A 27,971-nucleotide genomic window follows, 5' to 3' on the forward strand; every position below is an offset into this window, starting at 1 on the left:
TTCTTTCATTGTTAGCAGCCATTTCTCTTCTGATATCAGATGGAGCAGTCCCAGCCAGATAGTTCACTTTATTGATGGGAGTTGGCCTCAAACAACCTACAATAATTCTGCATCTCTCGTTTAAGGTAACATCAATCTGTTTTGCATGGGCATATTCTCTTGCTGAATAGCATAAGGCCAGAGCTGTTGTTCTTAACGTTTGGGGATGGGTGCCCTAGTTAGTCCCTGCCAATTTACGGAGGAGGCAGTTCCTCGAAGAGATCTGCTTCAGCTTAAAAGCACTGCTCCTTGTATGCAACTGTACGATCCAAGCTGACCCGTAGATCTCTAGGATGGAAGCAGTGAACCAATAACGTACCATTCCAGAATACGTCAAGTTTCCGATTAGCAGGCATTTCTTTCGGGTGGAAGGCACACATACCTGAGTTTTACTGCGGTTGGGTATTGAGTTGGTTCCTTTCATAGTAAGTACCAAGCTGTTCTAGAGTACGACTGAGCGTATGTCCTGCTACCTCAGACTGTTCTGATTGAACAAGAAGAGCAAGGTCGTCAGAGTACAAGTCCAGAAGTACAAATATAACATATACTTTTCCAGGTGAAAAAAATAGGAAACCACGGAAAATCAGCTTCAGGGCTGCGGACAGTGGGGTTCGAACCCACTGTCTCCCGAATGCAAGCTCACAGCTGCGCGACTCTAACTGCAAGCCAACTCTCTCGGTACAGTTCATTCAGTTCGATACATGCATTGCATTCTCTAACAATGATTTGACTATTACAACACTAAATATATTTTATTTTGTCCTAGACGTTAACAATGTTATGTAGTCTAGCATCCTACAAGTACCGGTAGTTCGTGCAGCTCTCGTAATCGCCAGTACAGGCACTTTTAATGTGTGTTAATGTTGTGTATGCAGGTCAGAAACTCGTCATTTTACATGCAATATAGACCACAGTCATTCAATTGCCAGCTCCTTTTTTTCGTAGTGTTTTCTTGTATGCGCTCTATTGCATCCACTACATCCCCTCTGGACGGGGGCGGTAGAATAACGCCCACGGTATCCTTTGCCTGTCGTAAGAGGCGACTAAAAGGGCTGCAGGGGCTCTTTAATTGGGAGCGTGGGTTGGCGACCACGGGGCACTTAGCGGAGTCTTGTCATTGCTTCTACTTGTGCCAGGCTCCTCAATTTCACCTATCGAATCCGACCTCTCTTGGTCAACTCTTTTTTCCTGACCCCTATGGTATTACGTTTTGAGTACTAGGGCCCTCCGTGGCCCTTATCTTTTTTGACCAATACCTTCATTTTTTGAAGTGTTGGATCACTTTCATTTTTCTCCCTCTGATTAATGTTAATGGAGGATGGTTGCCTTGTTGTACTTCTTTTCGCTTGCCGAGAGGAATCACCACCACCACCACCACGTTAATAAGTTTTGCCTTAACAGCTGAACTATTTCATGTTGTGGCTGTCATGAATAGCGTCATATATTTATTTCTTCCTTTTTATCCTCCATAATATTGCTTTGTAAACCTTAATGGAATTTGTTTTATACCAATGTTTGCAATGCTGAATAATCGCAAATCCGAGTCTTAGAAAGCTGGTTTAACGTAAGTTGTTTCATTGTACGATTTCTAGTCGTAAATTTTCCACAGTGAGTTACATACATGCTTATGGCCCGCGGACCACGTTCGTAATGGAGTTTCAGGATTTGCAAACGTGCTGTCCATTATATGTCTTTTTTTTGTTTTTGTTTTGTTTAAATGTATACTATTATGTTATATTACCTGATAAGGAACCAATATTTTTTAACACATTGGCTTTACTGTAGTATCAACATTCAAGAAAACCAGTTTAGCTTAATTATTTGAAACCGAATACTATTCTTCTAGGCCGTAGTCGCAATTAAGGTATACTGTAGTTCTAGAGTTTACTTGGTGTGAAAATGGAAAACAACGGAATGAAGTTTAAATCCCTCTGAACCGTACAAAATGGAAAATGTATATTGGGCGAAGGAACACAGTCTTCCAGTAAATTATAAAATTAAGAAAATCACAATTATTGTCAATCTCATGTTGTGTCCGATAGTTTCGACACGCCTGTAAACGTGGAATAGAAAAAGGCTAAGAATGAGAAGGAAGTGGCCGAGACCGCAATTAAGGCATAGTTCTAGCATTTACTCAGTGTGAAAATGGAAAACAACGGAAAAACATCTTCAAGTGTGCCGCCGGCCGAATCACCATCAACAGCGTCATATGCCTTCATTCCATATGAACACTGGGGAGAAGTTTCGAATTGAATCCAGACTTTTCATATGCAATGTAATGATTAAAACATGTATACTATCTTCTCCCCTGCCAGTACTGTACTAGGATCCCATATAGTTTTATAACTTTCGCCTTCATTAAAACTGAATCTAACAATCTTCATTTAAGGCTCGCACAGCTCACCCATTGTGTTCATTCCTAACTTAGCGAATATTTTCCCACCTTTTCGTACAGCTATCATTACTCAACGTACATTCCGTTTAGCAAAGTCCACTTAAACATTGAAATGTATTTATTTGGTCCCTTTGGTTGTAACTGTCACTAACTTAGTCAATTAATATAAAACAATTTAGTAACTAAGAAGAAAATGCATAAATGAACGTACCGTAACGTACAAACACAGGATAAGTTAACATTAAAACTTATCATCTAGCATATATACGGTTGAGATTGTAATTTTTCTTTGAATATTTCAGAAACATAAATTAGTTTGGAAAAAAAGTCTCTTACATGACTTAATATGACTTAATATATATGGACAGAGGTCGGTGTTTGACTTTTTTTCCTGAGACTGGCGTTATTTAGCTGTGTAATTGAGAGGCAATATCAATAAACGACTTACTGCACTGTTAGCTGTAAACCTATTGTCTTGATAATGCTCTTGATTTATGGACGATGGGACGTGGCCAAATATGAGGGAGTAATAGATTTTAAAATTTTCAGCTAAGCGAGCAGCTGAGTAGGATTGTATGTCCCGGACTTGCAACCATCCTGCAGTTTTGTACAGAGTGGGCCAGAAGTCATGATCGGAAAGTATTTCAAGTAACTTAACATATAGTTCGCGGTTACATGGATCTGGGAATATGTTCTAGGTTGAGAATAATGTTCAACCCTGCCCATAGTACGTCTGTCTTCTGGTAAAGGTCACTCAAATTATTACAATGCAGGCGATAATTGCTATGCGTCACTCCATGAAAATACGGCATGTGACCGTGTTCCTGTTTTGCTTGTCGTTCTGGCGACTGCTACCAGGGTGATACTGTTGTAAACATGTGTGTTATAATAGCATATACAAGCATATTCACAGCCTGAAAAGACCGAGCGAATTGGTCGTGCGGTTAGGGGGGCGCAGCTGTTGGCTTGCATTCGAGAGATAGTGAGTTCAAACCCTACTGTCGGCAGCTTTGAAGATTTTTTCCGTGGTTTCCCATTTTAACACCAGGCAAATGCTCGGGCTGTACCTTAAGGCCACGGTCGCTTCCTTCCCACTCCTAGCCCTTTCCTATTCCATTGTTGTATAAGAACTATCTGTGTCGGTGTGACGTAAAGCAAGTTGTAAACATACATTTAAAAATGAAGAACGTCTTCTTCTTTATGTATGGGTGCATGAAAATAGAACGAATGAGTGAGACATGTAATTACATTAGGGAAAACTTTTGTAATCGCTTCAATAAAGAAGCCTCAACGGAGGATAACCTTCGGAAACTGGACAGAAAGACCTTTGCAACTGGGTCTATGTTAGATGCACCACGCAGTGGAAGACCCAAGAAATATGACAACGATAATGAAGTCACTGAACGGTTAAATTCAGCATTGCTTCGTTCACCAGCAAAATCAACAAGGAAGCGGTTGGCGGAGATGAGCATTCCAAGAACATCCATGCGTCGTTGGATGAAGAATGCAGGTTACCGTTCATTTTGACCCGGCAGCATTAATGAATAAGTGATCACGATATAAATACGCGACATGATTCGTGCGAACAGTTACTTGCAGCTTCTTCAACATTAGCGGCTCTCTATAGGGTTATGATGACAGATGAATGTGCTTTGTCTCTTATCTCCCGGTCTCAAAATGTTTATATCTGGGCGAAAGACAATTCCTTATTCTGTAATGAAATTAAGCAACACACTGCTCATCTTATGCTATGGGCCGGTGACCTTATCGTCGGGCCGTATTTCTTCGATGGGTCAGTGACGGGGGAATCGTACCACCGGATGTTATCTCGCTGGCTGTTACCTAGACCGAAGTTGGCCTGCTGAACGACGTAGTTATGCAACAGGATGGTGCCCCTGGACACTACAGCACTGTTCCAGACTGGTTGAACAACCAGTTTCCGTTATGGATTGGACGTGGAGGACCTCTCTTGGGTCAGTGACGGGGGAATCGTACCACCGGATGTTATCTCGCTGGCTGTTACCTAGACCGAAGTTGGCCTGCTGAACGACGTAGTTATGCAACAGGATGGTGCCCCTGGACACTACAGCACTGTTCCAGACTGGTTGAACAACCAGTTTCCGTTATGGATTGGACGTGGAGGACCTCTCTTTATGGCCGTCCAAAAGCCCTGACTTAACAACGTGCGAGAATTGGCTGTGGTCTTTCTTAAAGGAAAAATATTTTCACAACTCATGACTTCCGTTGAAGAGCTGAAAGAAGAGATTACCCGTACTCTGAGAACTACTCCCGAAATGCTGAGCGGGAAAACAGATGCACATGTCAGCGAATCCAACTCTGCGCCGAGAATGATGGTCGACATACCGAGAGAATTTGAAATATGTAAGGAAATTCATTTCTGTCTTATTGCACTCTCGCATGTATTTCTTTCTGTTAAATACAATTGTTTGCTTTTAATGTTGCTCTTGTTTCAATGCTGGCATTAAACATTCCCGATAATGACTTCTGGCCTACCCTGTAGTAAGATGTTACATGACACATTCGTTCGAATGTTGAAGACCAAACATATACAGACCATCTGAACTCGCTGGAACTTCATATTATATTTCTCTGAAATATCACTGTAGATTACAGCACCGTAATCCAAATAGGAAATACCATAGTTCGTTAATATTTTTCGATACTCTAGAAACATGACTTATGTTTTTTATCATTTCATAACAGGTTAGGACATAGTGTATATTAACGTAGTCTTTTTATATCTAGATTTACTTTACTAATACATGCATTAATAAGATTTAAAGGAAAGTGGTAATCGATCTGTAAATTATCGGCGTACCTATATTGTTTCGCGTGGAGTAAATCTCAGGCAGATTATTAATCTTATGGAATACAATAAAACAACATTAATTATACAAGAACAAGATAGATACATATTTTCACAATTCACAAATTTATGTCCAAGCTCCTTAGGTACTCCACTGAGTCACGTGTTACGTGCACAAAAATCTCTGCGGTTGCCGTGGTAAGCCTCTCAAAGAACATTCTTGTTCAATGTGAGCGATAGTCTGTCTCTTGGCACCACAATTACACGCAGAAAGTGTTACATTCTTCCACATGAATTGTGTATCAGTACAAACATTATGGCCAGTCCGATTCTGTTCAGCCTAGTTCATATTCTTTTGGGTAGATCGAATCCAAGATTCTTCACTTTTACAGATGGCATACCATGGGATTCTGAAGCAGAAGTTGAGTTCCAGCTCAGAGTCCACTGGTTCATAAGGTCGAAGTTCTCAACTGTTAGTCTCTGAGCTGGGCATAGGGGTGAATTCCTTGATTTGAGCCGACTAGTCTGTTGGTTAGCGATATTAGTATGGATTGGTAGCTGTTGATTTCCTTGTATACTTTGGTGTTCTGACCAGAGCGTTGAGTCTGCGAAGATACGGGGGAGCAGTATGGCTGAGGACAGGAAGCCACTGGGCTGGTGTTTACTTTGTAGTGCTTGGAATTATTCTCGAAGTATTGTTGAGTTGTACATCAATTTTCTTTACATGTCGATGTGGACTGTGTAACCAAACCGGGGAACAGTACTCAGCAGCAGAAAATATTAGACCAGTGGCTGAGCAGCGAAGGGTAGAGGCACTTTAACCCCCAAAGTTTACGGAGAAGATTGTTTCGAGTGTTCTTTTCGACACTACATGTCAGGTGTTGCTTGGAGTATAGAGTTGTATCTAGAGTAACTCCGGAGTACTTAGGAAATCTGTTGTGCTTTAATAATGTGTTTTTGAAAAAAAAAAAATCATTGGCAGCACTATTTGCTTCGTGTTTGTTAAGACCGAAGGTAGATCTGTTGTGGTCATGCTTCGCTGAAGTCTCCATTGTAAGTTAATGTCTAAGGACAGTGAGATCTTCAGTGAGGACATCGTCGGTACCTTCAAAGCTGTAGCTATTGCCCAGTCATCCGCATAACCAAATTTTGTGGATGTCTCCAGCATATCGGCAATGTACAAATTGAAAAGTAGCGGGGCAAGTGCGGATCCTTTGAGGTAGGCCATTATTCAACTTCTTCGTTCTACTGATTGAATCACCCACTATGACTCAGAATATTCTGTCTGTCAACAAGCTGTTGATAAGGCGGGTTTTGGTTTTACATGGAATCACACGAAGAAGTCTCCCTCCCCAGGCAGTGTCGTATGTAGCTTTTCTTAAGGTCTTAAGGTGTAGTTGGAATCCTGCCTCTATATATGTAGCTAGGGACAATACCTGGTCTGTGCAGCTGCGCTGAGGTCTAAGGACTGTCTGTTCAATAGGGATGTGCTCAAGTACAGCGGGAGCAATTCTATAGGAGACGTCGTTCCACCAGCTTGCAGCAAACACTCATTAATGCAATTGGTCGATAACTATTAGATTTATCAGCAGGTTTCCCGGGTTTCAGAATGACGATCATTTTCGTTTGTTTGAAGGGATGAGGGAGCTTACCACTTTGAAGAATATTGGTATAAAAACTCAGCCACAGGCAAGTGTTCTTTCCACAGTTGGTTTATAGGAAGTGAAAATAAGGAAGAGCCCAACACGGAACCCTGAGGGACGTCAAAAAATACCCTAGCCAGGGTTTCTCAAACGTTTTGTCTCTGAGGGCCCTGAGCATATCGCATAGATGTCCATGGACCCCTTAGCCACAGGACATAATACTGCATTCAGCAAACAAAAACCAGAATTTTATAATGGTGTCATGTTTGATTTTATTCGTATAAGTTAAAATAGGACTGATATTTACTTTCTTTGCAAGTTCAATTGAACTTCATTTACATAATTTATACATGCACAGGAATTATAAGTGTGGCACTTTGCTAATAATTACAACAATCTGGATCTGAAAACTTAAAAAAAAAAAAAAAAAAAAAAAAAAAATCCGCTTGTTGCTGTTGTTGGATCAATGGGATGGATGATGCTGTTTTCCAAAGACCAACGTTTTACAAGCATAGTCACTCGAACCGAAGATCAGCCTCTACATTAGGTCTATTTCTGTACTTCGTTTTCATTCGTATGAGAACAGAAAAGGTACACACAAGTGTGTTCTCATGAAAGACATTAAACGCAGTATTTCTAGAAATTGTAAGGTATAGGGGATGTCGTGGGCACAAAAGTCGACCAGACACATGGAGTTGTGATACATTCATGGAAGTCCCTGGAGCTAAACATGCCACTCCATCTGATTCTCACCCATATCGTACTTCTCATACTTCAGTTTATTTTTTACTTTCCGCCTGCCAAGATACGTAGACTATTTGATCTTCCTCAAGGGAGGGCAGTTCATGTTCGGTTTCAAAGAAAGGATTTCTGATCCACGAGATTTTCTCAGCCAGAGGCGGAAAATATGGTCTGAGTGTGGGCACTAGCCATTCCTAGTGTCTCTCTTACACTGCCTTGTAGTATTTCTTTTTTTCGCTTCCAACTTGTGCTATCTATCGGCCAAGTTAAGAGGTACGTGTACTGTATGTAAGTTATAAAGCAGTGAAGACATAGTTACTAAATTTCGTATAATGGTCGATGAATTGTGTGTGTACATTAAAATTTCGCTCTTTAAGTACTTGCGCCTTACATTATTATTGCAGACACCTTGGATTATCATCGTGGTCCCCCCAGGGGTCCGCGGATTCGCGGACCACAGTTTGGGAATAGCTGCCCTGGATCATTTAGATAAATTTTGTATGTTATAGTCTGGAACAAATTTGTTACTTTCATTGCCTGTTTGTCTCTGTCTCATCCTTGGCTTTGAAGCGTGAAAGTGACAGATGAGAGTGATGGTAGTAATGCCGGTTCTTATGCATCCAGTCCCTGTTATGAATGGTGAGAAAATGTCACTCTTAGGGTCGGTTGGTGCATGCATTTCAGTGGCCTTTGCAGATCGGTTTGTAATAGCATCTTCGGGCTTGGTGAGGAAAACCACGGATAACTACCTAATCATTTCCCTAGTATGCCTCTTCAGTGACGTCTAGGCTTCTATGACAGCTGATGCTTTCGAGCTGAGTACTCGACGTACATAGACGTACGTACTACACACTGGAACCTTCTTCCTTTTCAATAATATTTCGAACTAAGGGAGAGCTTATAATGATATACCCATTGTATGTAATTTAGCGTCCGGATCCTTGGCTGAATAGTCAGTGTAATAGCCTTGTGCTCAGAGGGTCCCGGATTCAATTTCCGACTGGATCGGGGATTTTAATCGCTTATAGTTATTTCTTCCGGTTTGTGGAATGGGTGTTTTGTGAAATTCTTAAGTAACTTGTCTTCATCTACATACAAGACATCGCACTATCAACCACCGCATAAACACACAGTATTGAATACATCCCTCGATATGGGGTTGGCGTCATAAAGGGTATCCGGCCGTAAAACGGGACAAAATGCACCTTAAGAGCAGACCCCAATTAATTGGGTGACAGACCAGGAAGAATATTGTATGTAATTTAATCAGAACAATTTCGTGATGAATTCTGTCAAGTGCCTGGCTTAAATCGAATAGTAGCCCCTTTCTGTCCGTTGCAACAGTAATGGCATGAATTATTTTAAGAAGTGGCGTCACAGTACTATGGCATGTTCGAAAACTAGATGATACGAGTTAAGGATGGAATGAGTATTTAAATACGTAGTGAATTGTTGAAAGGTGTTTCTCCCTAATCCTCTACCTAAAATGGTTAAAATACTGATTGGTCTAAAACCATAATTTTTTTAGGACAAAAGGAATAGAGAACTGTAAAGGTAATTTCATGTGAAACTCACTCTCTTCCCACAAAATATCCTTAATAGTAGCAGTGAACTCGCTGAATTAGCATTGATTCATATTCACTCAGTACATCACCATTCTGGGAGCAAACGTGCCAGAGTATTCGAAACGGTCCGCCCACTCGAAATAATAATAATAATAATAATAATAATAATATATGTTTTTACGTCCCACTAACTACTTTTTTAAGGTCTTCGGAGACGCCGAGGTGCCGGAATTTAGTCCCGCAGGAGTTCTTTTACGTGCTAGTAAATCTACCGACACGGGGCTGTCGTATTTGAGCACCTTCAAATACCACCGGACTGAGCCAGAATCGAACCTGCCAAGTTGGGGTTAGAAGGCCAGCGCCTTAACCGTCTGAGCCACTCAGCCCGGCACTCGAACTACTGGCTACCAGGCTTTCAATTTTCTTTGGCTAAGTTTACTTCCCAATTTGTACCACTTGTGGAAATGCTGACTTTCCTTTACTCTTTCCATTTGTTTTAATTTCCTGAATTTAGATGACTTGTTTTCGACTTCAGTGATTTCAAGTTAATGGCTGTAAATTAAGAGGAGCTTCAGTGCTAATTGCAAATAGGCACTCTTTACATTTTCAAAAGTCTGCAGATCATTTCTTGATTATTTCAAAATTCCAGAAGTTGTTGCGAGTAGTTCCGAATTTCTTGAGAACTGGAATAATATTGAAAACGGCCGGGCTGAGTGGCTCAGACGGTTAAGGCGCTGGCCTTCTGACCCCAACTTGGCAGGTTCGATCCTGGCTCAGTCCGGTGGTATTTGAAGGTGCTCAAATACGACTGCCCCGTGTCGGTAGATTTACTGGCACGTAAAAGAACTCCTGCGGGACTAAATTCCGGCATCTCGGCGTCTCCGAAGACCTTAAAAAGTAGTTAGTGGGACGTAAAGCAAATAACATTATTATTATTATTATTATTATTATATTGAAAACGGAATTTACTGTGTGGTGTTTACGGTCATAAAAGTTATCCAGTGTTATAGCACAGTGCATTGCATCTCTGAACAGGCCCACAATGCACCAAATTGGTTAGATATCTCAAAATGCTCTACAGAACCCTAGTACACAATAGGGTCTAAACTGGTACGATGATCCGTACATTATTTTTACCTTTTCGCTACGCAAAAGAAATATAGTACCTCATGTTTCCGTTATCGACGTTTTCACTATAATAATAATAATAATAATAATAATAATAATAATAATAATCGCCGTCTAACCTGAAGTATCCGATTATAGGCTTTTTGAAGTTGTGCTGTTTAGGCGGCCTGTGTATCAGCTTCGACTTTTTTATTTACTGCCACCTAGTAGAGAAACGGAACTCTATTGAATGATTCACAAAACTGAGTTTAAGTATTGTCCTGTGGATGCAGGGTAGAAATCATTAATATGTCAGCAGTTGTGCCTGCCTTTCAAAAGTCGGCCACAACGGCCGAACTACGAATGTAAGTGGGACACACTTCCTCTTAAGCACATAAAACACAGTTGGTATAATTGACAATACAGTTCTGTTCGATTCTGCCTCCCCGCCTTGCACTGGTAATACAATTTTGTTAGATTCTGTCTCCCCACCTTTGCACCTGAGCAGTGAATGTAGCATACTACAATCCTCCTTGTTCGATCTTGCCATGTACAGAGTTTTTTTCTGCTTTTCGTGACGATGGCAGCTTCAGAAATAAGTGGTGATTTATGTACCTCATTATTGCTGAGTTTTTAAGTGGAGAAAAAACCTGCTTGGTTTAGTGAAGTTTTTGACTTGCGTTCTGCATGGGGTGGTTGTTGCCATTAATTTCCGATGTTGCTTTTATAAAATAGCGTAATCATTCGAGATAAGGCAACTACTAGCACAGAGGTCGTACCCGGCGGTGCCTTTAAATCGGTTTGATCTTTATAGCTTTTTGTGTATATGATTAGAAAATATCAGCTTCCTAATGGCTGGGAAATCTGTTTTGTCGTTTGAAATTAATTTAGATCTCATGAACCGCTTCTCCAAGTTGCACGGAATCAGAGCATGTTACAGAAGTGCAAAAGATCGGTATTTAGTAATTAGTAATTATTTGGTTCACAAGAAGTATGGTAAATAATACGATATTAAACAGTAAACAAATTATCGTATTCACGGGGTGTTATCATGTTGTCAAATGTTCCTCATATGCCCATAAAATATATATCAATCTTACAAATGTCAGCTGGGTATTCCACGTGAATATATGCAACAATTCATGTACACGAATCTGGTATAGACTGCGACATTACTGAAGAGATGGTGTGTATTCGTATATGCCTTCAGAAAAAGAACTTAATACTGTCTATTGGAGTAATTTGTAGTAAAAACTACATCTTAACAGTGTGTGTTAAGTTCCCTCTCGTCTGTATAAATAACGATCAATAGATCGGTTGACAGTAAGAACTATGGGATTACCGAAAAGTGTATTAGTGACATGGTGAAGTTTACAAAAAACACTAGGTATTGTACCAGACAGGGAGGACTGTACTGCCAGAGATTACTTTTTTTTTTCTTTTCAACTTGACTGTCAGCCAGTGCTAGCTCGTTTATGTATGTGTGCGTGTGTAATTTATGTATGTATGCATGCATGCATGTATGATTGTTACGGTGCATTGCGTGATTTGTAAATTATGTGGTTGTGACCGGTGATGTAGAACAAAATGACTGGATTTTCCGGAAATGACTGTAGCTGAAGTACAAAATATTCTTCTCGGGTAGGTACTTACAAGTATGGACAGGCAGCCTCATATTTGGCTGAAACACCAAGGAAGACAAATCTAGTCTATTAAAAGTACAAGTTCCACCACGCCTCAGTTTGAAAGAAAAACATGCCATTTATTAGAATACATACCGACAGTTAATGGTGTTCTTGGAATTCCTAGATTTTACTTGAATGTACCGATGGTTTACGAAAATTCGATGTTGCTCTCATTTTGCAGCAATGTAATTTATTATTAATGGAACACAATATATTTAAAATAATTCGACCTGCTGAAATTCTCACTGTACCGATAGAATGAGCATGCGCGATCTTGGCCGTGCGCGTAGAGGCGCGCGGCTGTGAGCTTGCATCCGGGAGATAGTAGGTTCGAATCCCACTATCGGCAGCCCTGAAGATGGTTTTCCGTGGTTTCCCATTTTCACACCAGGCAAATGCTGGGGCTGTACCTTAATTAAGGCCACGGCGCTTCCTTCCAACTCCTAGGCCTTTCCTATCCCATCGTCGCCATAAGACCTATCTGTGTCGGTGCGACGTAAAACCCCTAGCAAAAAAAAAAAAAAAAAAACATACTTGATCGGGATAGTGACAGTGAATGGGCACTGTTGTGTTATGCATCTGACTACATATTTTTAGTCTAACCTTGTCAAAATATTTATAGCCAGGCTGATTGGCTCAGAAGACGGTTAAGGCGCTGGCCTTCTGAGTCCAACGTGGCAGGTTCGATCGTGGCTCAGTCCGGTAGGATTTGAAGGTACTCAAATACGTCAGCCTCGTGTCGGTGGATTTACTGGCACTTAAAAGAACTCCTGCGGGACAAAATTCCGGGACCTCGACGTCTCCAAAAAGTCTGAAGTTGTTAGTGGGACGTAAAAGTAAAAGCAGTAAATATATTATTAAAATATTCATATTTTATACCCGCCGGATACCGTTAATATTGCTGCCTGTTATACGGGCAGATATGAAAAATAACTGACAATGAAATAGTTGTTTCACTCCGCATGTACGCAGTTTTGTTTTTCAAACGCTTGTCATAGTTATTTGCCATACTTGTTGTGAACTGAGCATAACGAAACGGTTACTACATACCGATCTTTTGCCCTTCTATGTCTGTAGCATATTCCGATTCCTTGCAACTTTCGGTAGAAATTTTTGTTTCAAACGTTAGGCAATACTTCTTTTCTGGTCAACACAAACAATTCGTTTACAGGTTGGCGCACGAAATGTCATACACCAAAAATTGCGTATAAAATGAGGAAATTTGTCCTTTTGTGATGTGTATAGTTATGTATGATTTGACTGGTGGGAGCACATGTGGCGCATGGGTACTGGCTTCCAGTTGTCGAACATGGCGGACAAGTGGAGGTTGACGGTTGTCGCGAGAACAGAAAGTGAAAACGATGTTTTATGCGGAAAGAGTGTAGCGCGGACTCGGCAACGTTTTGCACGTTCATTTTGGTACGCGGTGGGCTCCCTGCCAACCGATTTGAAATCTAATGCAGTGCCCTGGAGAGAAAACTACCCCGTGTCAAACCGGTCCGCTCACAGGAGTTTATTGCTGCTGTGAGAGCGAGTGTGGCTCGGAGCCCCTCTAAATTCTCCAGAACTGCCTGTGTTTAGTTGGGCATTTCTTGTCGATCAATTCAGGGAATACTGCTGTCTGACATTGCACTTTCCATATGGTTATGAGGGTGGTAAGGCTATAAAAGGAGAGGGCGTATACGTCACCGGTAATACCCCAGTTATGTTATGGACCCAGTGTGTGGGACCCACCCCAGGATTAATTGATGCGAGTACTGGTAAAGATCCAAAGGAAATCAGCGTGCTTTGTTTTGGGTGATTTCCGGCAAAAGAGTAGCGGTACGAAAATATTGCAAACCTTGGTCTGGGAAGAGTTGAGAGTTGTCAATGGAGAGATGGCGTGGAATGACGTTAGTACATTTTTCGCAAGTTGCTTTACGTCGCACCTACACAGATAAGTCTCATGGCGGCGATGGGACAGGAAGGGGCTAGGAGTGGGAAGGAAGAGGCCGTGGCCTTAATTTAGGTACAGTCCCAGCATTTGCATGGTGTGAAAATGGGAAACCATGGAAAACCATCTTCAGGGCTGCCGACAGTGGGGTTCGAACCACTATCTCCCGAACACTTGGATACTGGCCGCCCTTAAGCGACTACAGCCATCGAGCTCGGTAAAACGTTAGTACAGTAGACGAGTAAGTCTGAGTGTAGCTTTTAAAGGTAGGGAAGATCATAATATGAAGATAAAGTTGGAATTCAAGAGGACAAATTAGGGCAAATATTGATTTACAAGAAGAGGAATTAGAGATTGGAATCATTTATCAACGGAAATGTTCCTTAAAATCATTTGAGAAATGATTTGGTAAATAATTTTTGACGAGGCATTCGTTTACCTCGGCTGTTCTGTAAGCAGACAGAATGGTCGGTTTTGGACGAGAGAATAGTCTTATATGCACGAAGTTGAAAGTCATGATTGTGTGTGTGTCGCAATTTCCAGCCATGGAATTATTGGGCCATTCTTTTTCAATGACACGGTCAACAGTGTTCGTTACATGGACAGGTTGCAAAACAGATTCCTTCCAAAACTCTTGGCAACAAGACTACCAGTAGAGACAAAATTATTCATGCAAGACGGAGCTCGTCCGCATGCAGCGAATGCTATTCTGGACTTCCTGCATGAACATTTTGGTAGGCCCCGTGTGATGTCCCATCGATTTCCCGAACATTTTCGGTGCCGTTCTGTGTGGCCACCATAAGTTCTGATATTAATCCGTGCGACTTCTCCCTGTGGGAATATTTGAAGAAGTCTACCGCCAGAAACCAGAAAATGTCCTGCAATTGCAAGCGGGCATTGGGACGTTTTTCCTAGGGCTGAGTGAAGACGTGTCGTAGAGTGGTCACAAACATGAAGGTTCGTCTCGAAGCGGTTTTACGCCAAGAAGGTGGACATACAGAACACGCCTTGCATACTGTCTAGTCATACACTAATCATAAGAGTATTTAAATACCATGTTGTATGAAATATCTTGTATATTAAGCATTCTCTAAACAGTTTTGGGTGTATGGCTTTTGTGTGGCCAGCCTGCATAGCAAACTGGAGTGTTACACAGAAATATACCTCTAAGGAACAAAATCAGCCAAATTAATTCAATAGATAACACATTTACCCGATTACAGTCATTGTTTAATTAGATTATTTAAATTCGTATGCATCGTGTTTCCCTTGTCTACTTTTGGAGTAATGAATATTTGGTCTCATTGGTGTAGTTAGCTAGTCGTTGTCCTTCAGTCTCGGACTTATCAGATGGTTCTTCTTCTTCTTCTTCTTCTAACCAATGTTAAAATGCATTTGAAAGTTCAGTAAAAGGCAGTTCCTAGGGGTTAAATGCAAGATAAAGCATCGGGATATTAAAGAGTGTGTATGATGAGGGCTACGACTTTTGATAAACTTCCAGAGCACTTTTTTCAGAGACAACAAAAGATAGGGAAATATATTTTAGACTTGTTTAAACAGTCCTGAAAATGTGTTTTAGACGATCAACTCACGCTAAGTGTAAAAAGTTACTGACCCTGAAAAGCTGCCCAAAATAATTCGTTCCTCTCGGCGTATTCACTGACTCGCTTAACCAGTCTCTGGAAAAAAACGCATGGGGGTAAATGTTTATGGGAATCATTGGAAATGTATTAGCGTACATATTTATAGTCCTCTCCGTGTAAGGACGTACCCTAAGGGTGCAACCTTACCCTTTCTCCCCTGTAATATTAAGATATTGATTTATAGTTACTTTTCTTGCTGTTGGGTCTTTTTCAGTGTCGGTAACCATACAGTTTAGGGACCCTACTTGCCGATACGACGTCTTACATTTACCGTTAATCTGTTACGTTGGCAACGTTCAATCACTGCTCTAGCGTGGAGTGCGTGTTGCCACCGCATTGCCGTTAAAGTCACTAGTGATACATTTGCGAGAATATTTAAAGCATATTTTCTTTTTCTGTGGGATTGTAAATCTATTTGGCTAATACCAGGTAAGTAGGATTGTGGCATGTTCGGATAATGCATTTAATAACATAGTTTGTGTGAAATGATGAAAGTGCTCAAATACGTCAGTCTCATGTCTAGATCTACCGGTACATGAAATAACTCTTGCGGGACGAAATTTTGGCAGTAGAACTTATAACATTATTATTTTCAAATCCGCAGTGAACTTGAAAGCTGACCTAAATTCCGTTCACGGAGCTTGGCACATTAGTATTCCTATATGTTTCCTGATAAGCTTGAACATATAACCAGCCTGCAGGCTGAAAATATGCCCAATAATCTCTCTCCTTACTGGTTACCGGTATTGAAGAGAGAAGGAAATATTCGCGCAAAAGAAAGGGAAGTCATTGGATGTCTGCAACTTTCGAAAATTACACTGCAAAGACTTATTAAATAAATTGCATCGTTTAACACGCCCCTCTTTTCAAGAATATGGTTATAGTACGCCTACTGTATATCAAAATAAAGACAGATAATTTAAGCGAGAACGTGTGTTTATTTCCTTAATTCCTCAATGAGGAGATATTCATAATTATCTTGATTTATTTCATCTTATCTTTTATCATTTACTAGGGTAGGGAAACATTCATTATCGGTGTTTACATTGAGGTTAGTTTGTTATGGTTATGTCTGATGATTTTAATATGTAACCAGGCAGGTTGGCAGCAGTGATCAGCCATTACAAAAAAGAGAAAAGAAGAGCATCGGGCGGCGATATTTACTTTCTGGGGTATTACCTTACGTGGCAATTACTATAGGACTATTTACTGATCGTGAAGGGAGATGCTTCGTAAGGTTTGCGGAAGGTTTAACACCCAGTGGTGTTTCTCATCTCTTGTGTAAAATGCACAATATGTCATCCAGATAAGTAGTTCCGTTTTTAGAACACTCTTAAGTTAATAAAACTTCTATGTGTGTAATATTATTTTTTCTAGAACTTTTTGTGCGTGCAGAAGACCAAGACTTGTGCGAAAGACGAAACATGCGCTGTCAGAGGAACAATACGCACAATTGATCATCAAAACAGATTCTATTTTCAATCGTCGCCTTCATATGTGACATCGAATGACAACCTTTTTTCTTTTTTGGACAAGTATTGATCCAGTTCGCCGATCCCGTGGTGTAGGGGTAGCCTGCCTGCCTCTTACCCGGAGGTCCAGGGTTCGATTCCTGGCTAGGACAGGGATTTTCACCTGGATCTGAGGGCTGGTTCGAGGTCCACTCAGCCTACGTGATTAGAATTGAGGAGCTATCTGACGCTGAGATAGCGGCCCCGGTCTAGAAAGCCAAGAATAACGGCCGGGGGGATTCGTCGTGCTGACCACACGACACCTCGTAATCTGCAGGCCTTCGGGCTGAGCAGGGGTCGCTTGGTAGGCCAAGGCCCTTCAAGGGCTGTAGTGCCATGTGGCCTGGTGGCCATGATCGTTAAGGCGCTGAAGTCTAAAACGGTCTAACACCGAGGTTAGCCGGTTTGAGTCCCGTTGGTCGAAAAAATTTTCACCATCAGAATGTTGGCCGGCAGGGTAGGGGAGGTGGTGGTATACAATTTCTAATCACTAGATTGCGTGCCAAAAGCCTGGATTAAATTCCAAACCTCTCCGCAGTGCTCATATGGAGTGAGGGCATATGACGCTGTTGATGGTGATTCGTCCGTCGGATGGGGACGTTAAGCCTTGAGCAGACCCCTTGGTGCTATTCGACAGGAGTAGGCTATGTGCCGGCACCGGGTTTCACCCTCTCCCTACTATCATATATCACGTCATTCATTTCATCTCTCATTAACTCCTCTGATGAGGTTGACGTCAGGAAGGGCATCCGGTCATAAAAAAACCGCCACGACAAATTCATCTCACCTCATACCCGACCCCGTAGGGAAACGGGACAAGGGTTGGACAAACATATGGAGAGGGTTTGGAAAGAACAATAAATTACACATATCCACACGTTGGGCTCACGTTGGATGAATTTTGACGATAATGAATACCCCCGCCTCCACCCTATGAGTAGGGGCGGGTAGAATTCTTCCACAGTATGCACTGCCTGTTTTAATATGAGACTAAGAGGGATTTCCAGGAGCTCTCAATTTCGGAGCGTACGTTGGAAAGCACGGTACTTAGTTTGACATTGTTTCCACTTGTCAGGCTGCTCATTTTAACATTTCCTATACGACCTTCCTTGGTCAACTCTTGTTCATTTCCGACACCGATGGTGGTATGTTTGTAAGGCCTAGGGTGGTTTTCATGTTCACGCCCTTACCTTTCTTTTGCTGACACCTTCATTCTTCGAAGGATCGGAACTCTTCCTTTTCCCCTCTGATTAGTGTTAAGAGAGGATAATTGCCCAATTGTATTTCCCCTTAAAACAATAATTACCACCAGCAGCAGAATGAATCGGTTAAGAGTTACGCGTAAACATTGTGTGAATGTTAAATAGTGTACGCGAGGAAATAGAAGTGTTTAAATGCTGTAAACACTTGCTTCATATTTAGCAGTAGTTGATTCACTCTAAGTGTTGGGGGCGGTTTTACTGTTTACACTTACTGTGAAAGACACGTTTTGTGACTATTAATAGAATTGCTTTATCCTACATTTCTGAAGAAATAAACACCATAGGCTGCCGGACAAAGTATTTACTGCTTCTTTATTTTGATGGTTGATATTTCCCTTAAGATGACACAACTCCCCCTTCCCCGATCCCCCCAATTTTCTACTACTCTACTGGTGTCTATCGGTTAAGTTCGTTACAGTCGGCGAACTCGTCCAGGTGAGAAATGCGGGTCTCGATATCGTGACTATTGTTGAGATATTCTTTTTATTATTACTATGTTGAATTGAAATAACACCATGCTCAAGCAAAATCGACGTTAAAACATAATAATTCTGTTATACAATACGGCCTGGGTTATCTTGAAGGTTAAAATATAATTGAGGAATAATAGTTCCATCTTATTTGTGTGTTGCAGGCTGCCGGTGGTGAGTGAGTGCGCGCCCCAGACGCCACGCGTCAGCTCCAACCACTCCAGCATGGCTGTCTCGCAGGTGCCCAGCCCGCCGCCCCCCGAGGTGAACACTCCCGTGGCCGAGAACTGGTGTTACACGCAGGTTAGTGAGCGGCCAAGGCCAGACCAAGCCTGCCGGTGTACTGGCCAATATCACAGCAATCTCGACATTTCTTAATATTGCATTCAGTCATGGGCGCCCGCAGGATCTTTTCCATGGGTGGGGGGTTGGGGGGGCACATTAACAATTTTCTTGAATATAAATACCAATATAACGTCAGCAACATTAAATTGTTTACAGAAATTTCCGGTTATAACAGATGTTAGATGACTCTCAGTAAGTTCAGTTTATGAAATAATCTGGTATGATATTAAACAATTGAACATCAACCTTTTTAGAATTCCAGCCCCCCCCCCTTTGCGGGCGCCCATGCATTCAGGTGCCTGAATGTTACACGAACGTCACAGGAGAAAAGGGATTATTATATGCAAGACTGGAAGTTGGGAATTAGCCTTACGCTAGCTTTTATAATAATTAAACCTATGTCTTGTCTTTGTGGTTTCAAGGGCTCCTGAAATTTCCCTTACTCATTACTTGCATCTTTGGTGAGAAGAAATTTGTATGGCTTGTAAAATAACAACCAGATAACAGGTTGAAAATAATGTTTGCTGACCGTTCTTTTTTCCCCCCAACACTACCTTCCTATGTGTATATGGCAGTGGCGGCTCATGCTTAATTATGTTGGTGGTTCTGCACTCTGACCCTCAGTCCATTGCAGTAAATGTAATAGGCAAATCTGAATTCGTATTGCACACTTTGAAATGCACCCCGCGGAAACGCCCCCCCCCTCCCTCTCTTTCTCTATCTCTCTCTCTCTCTCTCTCCCATCAGCGTTTAAGTTCCCGAAAATTTAAGAAAATTACAGATTACAGTAACATTTATCTCTTTGTAAGACTTACTGATTTCGAGTGACTTGGACAAAATATGAACAACTGACTAGTTAAAAATAAGCTTTTTAAAAGGTACGAATTATAATTTTGATCTAGTATCGACACACTCATATTTACAGAAGTCCCGAGACATGTATACAACTCTCGGAGCAGACTTTCTTAATGTAGTGGGAAATCATCGTGTGATGATACTAATATTCCTATTTTCATTTTCATGAATCCTTAACTTCGAAGAATTCACCTCCATCTGTAGCTACCACTACGGAGAAATATCTTCATGATTACTTCTAGAATGTTCATTCAGTTATTGGTGTCCTTGTCTCATCTTTCCAGCTATACCGGGTGAGTCAGCTGCGCCTGACTTGTTCTGTTGTTAGGCATCCCAACGAACGTCACTGGTGGCGTCCTGGTCGATTCTCCTTTGCTGTACACCAAACAACAATCGCCTTTAATCACTTACTACAGGATTACCTTTGCAAAATCATGTACCGTATGCGACACGTATGCATCAAACTATCTTAAGGGCCCCATACACGCGCAGACTTTTGGAATACTTACCTGCACCGACTTGCCTCTGGGAAGTAAGTCGGAAGTATGCAGTTGGCCACACACGCTCAGACTAAATGACTATTTACCGAGGAAGTTGAATACGTCACGCTCAGCTGTTTTCTGTATAAGATTATGGGCTTCGGATGGTTGGAAAATGTATACGGATCGAAATTAATTAGATAGTCGGTATAGAAGATGAGTTGTTATTTGGACACAATTTAGCGCTCTGCACGAAAAAGACGCGCAAAAAATAAATATCAGTTTTCATACTTGTAGGTTACCACATTTACATTTCCTGCCGCAACTCTGAGATGGCGCTTTCGTCGCAAAGTCTCCGGCTGAATTCAAGCAGCGCTGTTTAGAATGTCAGAGACTTGCCTGCAGACTTTTTGTCGGCAGACTTATCGGCCATACACACAGAGACATGTCTGAAGAGACTGGTTTGTGCAGACTTACCTCCAACTAAGTCTGCGCGTGTATGGGGCCCTTTACGGTTATGTAAAAAGTATGTGCCAATTATAACTTTCAGTAGGGTATGAAATGAACACGAAAAGCGATGACATACTGATAGAAAACGTGTGCGCATTTTGTGAAGTGGAAGTAGTTGTCCACCAAGTTGGCTTTCCGGTAAGCTACTCGCTGGAGTCGCCGTGGTATCTTAGGTTAAGTGGGGTGTTGCTAATACAACTGCGTTTGGTAGGTGGGTTCGAATACCACTTGAGCCTGACAATTTAATTCACATTTTGTACTTCGAGAATCATCCACAAAGCCAACGTATCCGAATGCCCTCACGTCATGGGTTATTAACTAATTAATTAATTAAATTAATTAATTTCTTAACCTGTTTACCCTCCAGGGTTGGTTTTTCCCTCACTCGAGATATCCCACCTCAACCGCCTCAAGGGCAGTTTCCTGGAGCGTGAGACTGAGTCTGGAAGATACAACTGGGGAGGAGGACTAGTACCTCACCCAGACGGCCTCACCTGCTATGCTGAACAGGGGCTTTGTGGAAGGATGGGAATATAGGAAGGGACAAACATGGAAGTGGAGAAGAAGCGGCCGTGGCCTTGAGTTGGGTACCATCCCGGCATTTGCCTGGAAGAGAAGTGAGAAACCACGGAAAACCACTTCGAGGATGGCTGAGGAGGGAATCGAAGGCCCCACCCCCCAATTTCTACTCATTTGACGTCCCGAGGCTGAGTGGACCCCGTTCCAGCCCTCGTACCATTTTTCAAATTTCGGGGCAGAGCCGGGAATCGAACCCGTGCCTCTGGGGATGGCAGCTGATTACACCAACCACAACACCACAGAGGCGGATGTTTAATTGTTTATTTATTTACTTATTTATTTATTTTTATTTTGGCACTTATCTAGGCCATCAGGGCTGTTTTTGTTCATGTTTTATGAGTAGGGCTAGGCAAGGACAGAATGGTTGGGTGTTTGAATCTGCTTGACTGAGCAACAGCCTATTACTGAAGTAAGTGTTCAAATAGATGGCCTTCTCAGCAATGCACATTTCAGCGTGCTATTGAACTGACATTCGGCCTTGTTGTAGCATTGTAGGTGTTACAGATTCACAGGCTTGCGTAATAAGGTTTCGAAAGCATTCAGGATTTTCTGTGAGCATACATTACATCCTTCAAATAGCCCCATAAGAAGTAGTTCAGTGGCATCAAATCGGGCGATCTAGCAGGCCAAGTGACAGGTTCTCCTCTTCCTATTCATCGACCTGGGTGTGTAACATTCAGGTAGTTGCAAACATCTGCTGACATGTGAGGGGGAGCTCGTGTCGTGTTGATACCACATGGTTACATGCTCAACCAGGGGCACATCCTCTAGCAGCAGTGGTAGTTGGTCTTGAAGAAACTGTAGGTACCGGGCTCCTGTCAAATGATCCTCTAAGAAATATGATTCACATTGGTGATCACCCAGTATACCACACCAGACATTTACTCACCATCTTGCCTGAAATTCTGCCTGCCTTACCCAGTGGGAATTTTCAACACTCCAGTAGTGCATATTATGATGATTCACAGAGCCATTATTATGAAATTGTGACTTGTCTGAAAATAAAATGCGAGATACAAACGCGGGATCATTTGCAGTCGCATCAGTATCCACCACAGAAATCAACACGTGGAGCTTTTGATGTGGCAGACAAAACAAACTGGAATGCAACAGATGACTGGCTGATGTTGGCCTGTTGTGCTAGTGTCTGGGTACTCGTGTGAGGATTCCCTCGGAAAGTGTCCAAAACCATCTCAGCAGTTGCACTGTATGTAACTGGTGCCTCTCTAACAGGAACTGTTCGGGCAAGTGACGAAGTTATACGCAAACATTGCTCCACCCTCCTAAACATATTTATGATTAGTTGTCGTCTGTGTGGAAATCTCTTGTGGCACAGGTGTTGTGCTTGCTGTTCTTTCTGTCTTGCTTCGGCGTAGATGAGGAGCATGCCAGCATACTCATCTGATGAATACAGAGTGAAGAAATGACCAGCACTGCTAGGGTACACCAAGTGTCAGTCCAGTACACGTTAAACATTCATGCTATTGGTTGAATGTGGCATGAATGGCATTGTATTTGATCCTCAAAGCTTAAAATGTGAATAAAAATATATAGCGCTCATGGGATTCAAACCCAACCAACAACACATTCGTGGGCATGTCTGTGTTTAGCCCATTACACCATGGTGACTGTTGCCTTGAGCTTATCAGAAATCGTACTTGGTGTAAAACCCAACCAACGGCACATTCGTGGGCACGTCTGTGCTTAGCCCATTACACCACGGTGACTGTTGCCTTGAGCTTATCACAAATCATACTTGGTGTAAAACTATGTCCCACTTCACAAACTCTCGCATGTTTTCTATCAGTATGCCATCGCTTTTAGCATTAATTTCATATCCAATCAAAGGCTTATAATTGGCTTGTACTTTTTACATAACCGTATGATAGTTTGATGCATTGTGTAAAATACCTGTTGCATATATGTTTTTGTTTAAGTTTTTGCTGTGATGACTCAGCAAGTGCCCTAAAGGCGACTGTAGCGTGGTATACGGTAAAGGAGAATCTACCATCAGATCACTGACATTCGCTGGGATGTCTAACAACTGAAAAAATCAGGTGCGGTGGACTCACCCGGTATTGCGAAGAGTGAAAGACCACCTATTAAAACCTTTGACAAAAGAATGAGAGTTTAAACCCTTGAACTAATTCCTGGCCACTGCGCGTTTTAACAGCAACCTGTAGCAGTGACTTCTCCTTTCACATCCTGCAGGGCAAGGTGGTCCGAAAGAGGGTGATAGTCCAAAAGAGGAGAGGGTGTGATTTACAGCCCCGCTTGGGGAGAAAGTGTTAACAATTGGGACGTCTCAGGTACACAGCTCCTCTACTAAACATGAATAGGCCAGCCGTACTGCAAGGCGTGCAGATCATACAGAACCAAAATGGATGTATTGGGCCGATGCGGTATTCTTTTGGGTTGGCAACAATGCAGCGTGAAGGGATTGCTTATCGTTATTCTGTTTTAACTGAGTTTGAAGTTTGTGTGTTGTGAAACACAGGTTTTCTTGATTGTGAACGTATTATTTGTGTATATTTCAGACAAACGGATATGGAATGTCAAGTTCAGAAAAGTGAGCATTTCTGACACATTTTACTCTTTGAATTTAACTGAGGATCCAGTGCAGCAGGAGCTGTGAGAACAATTTGAGAAGTGTACGGAATGAAGCAATTGCTGAAAGAACAGCACAAAAATGGTTTTCCCGCTTTCGAGCAGGACGGTCTGACTTGTCTGATGGTCCACGTTCTGGAAGACTTTCAGATTTTGATGAAAACCGCTTGAATGAGTTGCTTCATGAGAATCCTCGTCAAACAACGCGGGGAAATGGCGCAAGTTTTTGAATGTGATCAGTCAACTATTGTACGCCATTTGCATTTGATGGGTAAGGTACAGAAATTGGGTATATGGGTACCACATGTGCTAAGTGACAGTAACAAAAATCGAGTAAACATGTGTTCATCATTGCTTGCCCAGCACCGGTTGGCTTGTGATAGGCTTGTGATAGGCACAACTTGAATGAAATCAATGAAAATAAAAATATATTATTGGAAACCTTTGTCCTGCTCATCTGTGAACAATTCATTAATAAAAACGAGTTTCACTACCGACATTCTAGAACAAGACCCGCCCTTCCATCAACACCCTCCCCCCGTGATTCACATCGTCCCTCGCCTCTCCCCCTCCACTCCCCCTCCACTCCCCCTCCCATCCACATCGACACAGATACACAGTAAGCCACACACAGGCTTAGTTGTCAATGTGGCTTGAGGCTGACAAGGTAATCTCCATTCGAGATGACAACTTTTATTTACAAGTAAGTTAAGTGAGTTTTCTTTTCTTACATTATCTTTAACTTGTTTTCATCCACTCATAATTCCTTTTTCTCATTACAGATGTTACACACGTTTTAATCCATGGTATTGACGGTCTCACTACACTCCTTAGCACAGTGTTTTCATTTTAACAGTCAGCAAGTTTTATTCAACAATTCAAGAACGACCTATTAGACGAGAGGACTTTGTACCTCAATGTGTTTTTACTGTAATTCACTTATCATGATTACTGTCATTTCACTTCATCACGGTTTTTAAATTTGTTTGTGTATTATGTAATTATTATTCCGTTACTGAAGATGGTCTTGAGATTAGGCTGAAACATGTATAGACTTCGTTTCATCTAACAGATGACTTGATTTGTATTGATAAGGAGGATTTTATAAATATTTTCATTTGTAAAGCGATAACCATCAATACGGAATGAGATTTATAACTTGTAACGAATCATTCCTTTCGAACATTGTCACCGGTGATGAGAAAAGGTGCCTGTATGTCAACATGAAGAAGAGGAAAGAGTGGCTGAGCCCATAAAAAAAAAAAAAAAGAAAAAAAAAAGTGTTTTTGGTGGAACAAAGATGATTTTCTTCACCATGGACTTCTTCTGAAAAATGTAACGATTACCTCAGCTGTGTATTGTGACCAGCTAAGACGGCTTGCCGTTGCTATTGATAACAAAATACAACAATCAGTCTTATTGCTGCTCCAAGGTAACGCTCCTCCGTATACAGTGCAGTTGACCAAAGGTGTGATTGCTGAACTTGGCTGGGAACCTCTTCCTCATCCTCCGTATTACCCTGACCTTGCCCCTGCAGATTTCCATCTTTTCCACACTCTTTCTAACCACATTCAGGGGAAGTGTTTCCTGACGAAGCTTCTCTTGACCAATGGCTAACAGATTTCTTCCAGTCAAAACCAAAACAGTTCTACAGGCAAGGCATTCAACTGCTACCTGAATGTTGGCAGGTCATAGAGAGTGAGGTGAATATGTCACTGAGTGATTGTGATTGTGAGTTACAGTGCATGGCAGTGACAGTAAAATAAAATATAAGAACTGCACAAACTTATGCATCAACCCAATATAAGAACCTTGTGGGCGACTCTTTGTAACTACAGCTTTCTCCGATAGACGGCTAAGTGTGCTCTAATGTATTCATCCTAAAGTGCCGTCGTTCACAGATCCAAGCAATGTTGCCAGATCGCTGGATAACAACACACAATATGAAGCATAGGATCGTTCATCACTGTATATTATTCATTCTGGTGGTTCTGCAGCTCTGCAGATCGTATTATGAAGCCACCACGCCTGGTATATGGCATAGCTGAAATATCCAAGCTCAATTTGTGACCCAGTTGGTCTATCTAACGCCAGATAACCATCCAGTTGCCATATGCTGGTCATCAAAATTCCCAACAAAAGTCACTGTAGTTCGTTCTGGGTTTGGATTTGAGTTGCTTGGCCACTACGCCATGCTCACTCATCCCTCCTTGAAGAGTTAAGTACGAGAGTATCCCAAGTATTGCTGGCCTCTCAGTGTAGGGGTAGTGTGCCTGCCTTTTACCCGGAGGCCTCGGGTTTGATTCCCGGCCAGGTCAGGGATTTTTACCTGAATCTGAGGGCTAGTTCGAGGTCCACTCAGCCTACATGATTACAATTAAGGAGCTATCTGACGGTGAGATGGTGGCCCCAGTCTAGAAAACCAAGAATAACGGCCAAGAGGATCCTTTGTGCTGACCACAGGACACCTCGTAATCTACAGGCCTTCGGGCTGAGCAGCGGTCGCTTGGCAGGCCATGGCCCTTTGGGGCGTTCGCGCCTTGGGGAGTTTGGTATCCCAAGTATTACTTACAAGTAAAGTGATTCTTGGCTTGGTTGGAACATAGTTTCGTTAGCGTCTTGAGTGCGGTTTATCATACATAAGCAAAGCCGGTCTTAAATGTTAAGTTGTATGTGTATCACTGAGAGTTTCATCAAGCTCTCGTTTCTGTATGCTTTCCCAATGTCATCAACATGACCCTTCCAGTGCAAATTACTTTGAAATCTCACACCTAAGTATTTGCACTTGCCATCTTTTGGAATAACTTACCTCATCCAAAGTATATTCAAATTCAGTTTTAAAGCTCCTGTTTGTAAAAGTTGTAATGGTTGATTTGCCTCCATTGACCTTCATATTATTTTCTTCAACCCATTGTTGGATACTTTCAAGTTTCTTTTGTAATTTTGAACAATCCTCAATGTTATTTATTTCCCTATAAACAATTATGTCATCTGCATACAATCTTATTTTTGATGTTATATTGTTCCCTAAATCATTTAGGTATATTAAGAAAAGTAACGGACTGATTATACTACCCTGTGCAATTCCCTTCCAAACTTTCTCTTCCTGTGATACATTATTTCCTACTTTGATTTTCTGAACCCTTGAATTTAGAAATGTTTTTATCCAACGTGTAACCCTTACGTCCAATCCTATTCCCTCCAATTTCTTTAATAATATTCCATGTTCCACTCTATCAAAGGCTTTGGAAAGATCTATGGCTATGCAATCTAACTGACCTTCTGAATCCAATTTATCTGATATGTCCTGCTGAAATCCCACCAATGGTGCCTCACAAGAAAATTTCTTTCTAAATCCATACTGGCTCCTCATGAACCAATTTTTATCATCACACATCCTGCTGATGTACTTTGATATTAAACTCTCCAGTATTTTACAAACTCCACTGGTCAGGCTGATTGGTCTGTAGTTCTCTGGTTTCCTTTTATCACCCTTTCCTTTATAAATTGGTATTATTATAGATTCCTTCCATTTCTTTGGTATTACACTATTATTTATGACATAGTCAAAGAGAAATTTTAAATAGGGCACTATGTACCACCCCATTGTCTTTAATACCTCCCCAGTAATTTCACTTCCTGCTGCTTTTCCTTGCTGAAGCAGTTGGATTTCTCTGAAAATATCTTAATTTGTGAATGAGAAGCTTCTTGTTTCCCTCTGTGTCTCTCCCTCTCTATCTTCTGTTTCGGTTTCCAGCTCCTGACAATCATCTAC

At 41.7% G+C, this 27,971-nt stretch overlaps 1 protein-coding gene across 2 annotated transcripts in view; it reads left to right on the forward strand.

The window, feature by feature from the left end:
• The window catches only part of rdx (BTB/POZ and MATH domain-containing protein rdx), a 397,937-nt gene that overhangs the window by 277,857 nt on the left and 92,109 nt on the right, over nt 1-27,971 (forward strand). For both annotated transcript variants that reach the window (XM_067137249.2, XM_067137248.2), the window contains exon 2: nt 18,986-19,124. In XM_067137249.2, coding sequence (XP_066993350.1) covers nt 18,986-19,124 — 139 coding nt within the window. The remainder of the gene's footprint in view (nt 1-18,985; nt 19,125-27,971) is intronic.

Source organism: Anabrus simplex, chromosome 1 (assembly GCF_040414725.1).
Source record: "Anabrus simplex isolate iqAnaSimp1 chromosome 1, ASM4041472v1, whole genome shotgun sequence".
NCBI classification, from domain to species: domain Eukaryota; kingdom Metazoa; phylum Arthropoda; class Insecta; order Orthoptera; family Tettigoniidae; genus Anabrus; species Anabrus simplex.